The sequence below is a fragment of the Cebus imitator genome, unplaced genomic scaffold (assembly GCF_001604975.1).
Source record: "Cebus imitator isolate Cc_AM_T3 unplaced genomic scaffold, Cebus_imitator-1.0 Scaffold53, whole genome shotgun sequence".
Classification (NCBI taxonomy): domain Eukaryota; kingdom Metazoa; phylum Chordata; class Mammalia; order Primates; family Cebidae; genus Cebus; species Cebus imitator.
In genome coordinates, this window is record NW_016107368.1 from 5,102,792 (window position 1) to 5,105,912 (window position 3,121).

At 62.9% G+C, this 3,121-nt stretch overlaps 1 protein-coding gene across 3 annotated transcripts in view; it reads right to left on the bottom strand.

The window, feature by feature from the left end:
• The window catches only part of HDGFL2 (HDGF like 2), a 34,287-nt gene that overhangs the window by 5,358 nt on the left and 25,808 nt on the right, over window positions 1-3,121 (bottom strand). For 2 of the 3 annotated variants that reach the window (XM_017528413.2, XM_017528412.2), the window contains exons 7-9: window positions 2,441-2,600; window positions 2,230-2,305; window positions 1,817-2,126 (exon numbers count right to left, since the gene is read on the bottom strand). In XM_017528413.2, coding sequence (XP_017383902.1) covers window positions 1,817-2,126; window positions 2,230-2,305; window positions 2,441-2,600 — 546 coding nt within the window. The remainder of the gene's footprint in view (window positions 1-1,816; window positions 2,127-2,229; window positions 2,306-2,440; window positions 2,601-3,121) is intronic. The other variant, XM_037738431.1, reaches the window with a different exon arrangement.

Consider the following 3,121-nt stretch of genomic DNA (forward strand, 5'->3'; position numbering starts at 1 on the left):
GGAGGAGCGGCCCCACGGAGTGGAGGAGCACCCAGCGGAGGAGCGGCCCCACGGAGTGGAGGAGCACCCAGTGGAGGAGCAGCCCCTGCTCTCCTCCTGCCCAGCAGCCCTGGCTGTGGCAGGAATGCCTCCCCCACCAGGAGTTTGGTCCCCCTTCTGTGACGAAGGCAGTGACAGAGAGGAGATGGCATTCTTTCTGTATTCCCCAAAGAAGGCAGGCCTGGCGCGATGGGCACCATCCTGTGGGGTCCAGGGGCCCCAGTCTAGGACAGACTGGATTCAGACCATACTGCCTGAATCTCCAGGAGGGTAGGGGGGCAAGAGGGCCCACAGCCCCACACGTGGTACAGGACAGGCCTGACAGTCGCCACCCTAGGAGGCCTCCTACCTGCTCCCACGCTCACCTGCCAGCTGCACACAATGGCAGCCAGAGGGCAACCGAGAGCACCTGAGTGCGGGCCGTCCTTCCCCAGCCCACTGCCCTCCCTGGCTCCCACCTCCCTCAGGGTCAAAGCCCAAATCCTCCCTGCAGCCCACAGGGCCCTGCACAGCCTGCCCTATCCTCTCCCTGCCCTCCCCTTTTCCCTCTCTCCTCTCCTCCCTCTCCTCCAGCCCCAGGGGCCACCTCGCTGTTGCTCTGGCACACCAGGCGCTGTTTTCCAGGCCTTTACGTGAGCTGCTTCTCCTGCCTAGAATGCTTCCCCTCCCAGGAGCCTTCACAGATCCCCTCCCTGGAGCCTTCACAGATCCCCTCCCTGCATTCGGAGTCTCACTTAAACCCAAACGCAAGCCTTCAGAGTCTACTCCCACCTTCAAGGTCTAGCCTATTTAAAACAGAAACCATGGCCAGGTACAGTGGCTCACACCTGTCATCCTAGCACTTTGGGAGGCCGAGACAAGCGGATCACGAGGTTGGGAGTTCGAGACCAGCCTGGCCAACATGGGGAAAGCCTGTCTCTACTAAAAGTATAAAAATTAGCTGGGCGTGGTGGCGCATGCCTGCAATCCCAGCTACTCGGGAGGCTGAGGCAGGAGAATCGCTTGAACCAGGGAGGCAGAGATTGAGGTGAGCCGAGATTGCACCACAGCACTCCAGCCTGGCAACAGAACAGGACTCAAAAAAAACAACAGAAGGCCAGGTGTGGTGGCTCACGCCTGTAATCCAAGCACTTTGGAAGCCAAGGCGAGCGGATCACCTGAGGTCAGGAATTCAAGACCAGCCTGACCAACATGGTGAAATCCCGTCTTTAAAAAAAAAAAAAAAAAAAAACAGAAACCCCATCCCACGCTTTACCCTCCTCCTCAGCAGCATACACCCGGGAACAGCGGGCACTACCCTCACCTTGTGATCTGTATAGCTCCTGTCCTTGTTTTGAGACAGGGCTCTGTGGCACAGGCTGGAGTGCAGTGGACTGATGATCGCCCACTGCAGCCTCCAACTCCTGGGCTCAAGCAATCCTCCCGCCTCAGTCTCCGGAGTAGCTGGACTACAGGCACACACCACCGCGGCTGGCCCATTGTTTCAAGGTTTGTATGGAGACCGGGTCTCTCTATCTTGCCCAGGCTGGTCTTGAACTGGGCTCAAATAATCCTCTCATCTCAGTTATCCCAAGTACCGGGATAACACGCGTGAGCCACCATGCCCAGCCCCCTCCCTCCTGCGAACGTTCCCTCCTGCAGGACAGAGTCCCTGGGCCCGTGCACTGCTTTCCTGACCTGTGTCCCGGAACCCGGAGCACGGTCTCAGCCCAGTAGGCATGCGCTCAGTAGACGTGTGGAGTGAAGGCAGGAGTCCCGGCCGCCCTCCCGGGCTCACCTCTCTCTCCAGCTCGGCCTCAGGCTCGGAGTCGGACGAGGACGGGGGTCCCCGGCCCCGGCCCTTGCGTCCCCGCTTCTTGACGGGCTCGTCGTCGTCCCTGAGCTCGTCGCCGCTGCTGCCGCCGCTGCCCCGCTCAGCCTCCCCGCGCTCGGCCCGCTCGCGCCTCCGCTCCTTCTCCTCCTTCTCCTGCTCCCGCAGCCGCCGCAGCTCCTCCTCCTGCTCGCGCCGCCGCCGGGCCTCCAGCTCCCGCCGCCGCGCCTCGTCCCGCCGCTTCCATTCACTGATGCGGTCAACCTCGTCGCTGTCACTGGGGACGGAGGGGGCCGCTGGGGACCTCCGTTTCTCAGGAGCCCGCCCTGCCCCTCAGCTGATGGAGGAGCCACCAGAGGGGCCCCGGCCCCCGCACCCACCTGTTGCTGCTGGAGCTGGACGGAGGCCGCTCAGGCTTCGGTTTCCGCCCTCGCGGTTTTGGGGGAGGCTTCTCAGCTGCAGGAAAAGGAGGAGGGGTGACCTTCCCTCCCAGGGCTCCAAGTGACCAGGGGACTGCCTGCGTGTGCCCGGGCATGGGCCAGGCCAGATGTGCGGGCCGCAGGGAGCAGAACGCGAGCGCCAGGGCCCTACCTGGCTTCCTGCCCCTCGGAGGCTTCTTCACAGACACGTCCGAGTCGGAGGACGAGGAGGAGGAGGAGGAGGAGGACGCCGACCGCGCTACGGCCACCGGCTCAGGCTTGGCCCCGTCCGAGTCTGCCTTGGAGTCGGAGTCGGAGGCTGACGGCGCCTTCTGGGGAGAAGCAGGGACAGGCCTGAGCATGAGGAGCCCCGCCGTGAGAAGCGGGGCGCACCCGGCCCGAAGGGCTCCTGCACCCCGGACGCCGCCAGGCTCTGCAGGCCTCGGCTCACGACCCAGCTCCCAGCCCCGTCCAGCCCAAAAGCCACCTCCACCCACGTGGAAACCCGGATCCCAGGCGGCCCTGCGCACACGGGCAGCTGCTGGGCCTTCCACCTCCTCCTCCTCGTCGTGGAGGGGGGTACTCTAGACCCCGGGTTCCAGCGGAAACATCTTTTCTTTGTGCAAAATCTTGTGTGGAGGCCACGCCAGACAAGCTGCTCTGCTCTGCCACCTTCACTCCTGAGTACCCTGCCAAACACACACACCACACACCACGGGCAACACATACACAACACACACCACACTCACCACACACCACACACACACCATACAACATACCAGACAACACACAACACACACATCACACACCACAGGCAACACACACCACAGGCAACACATACACAACACACACA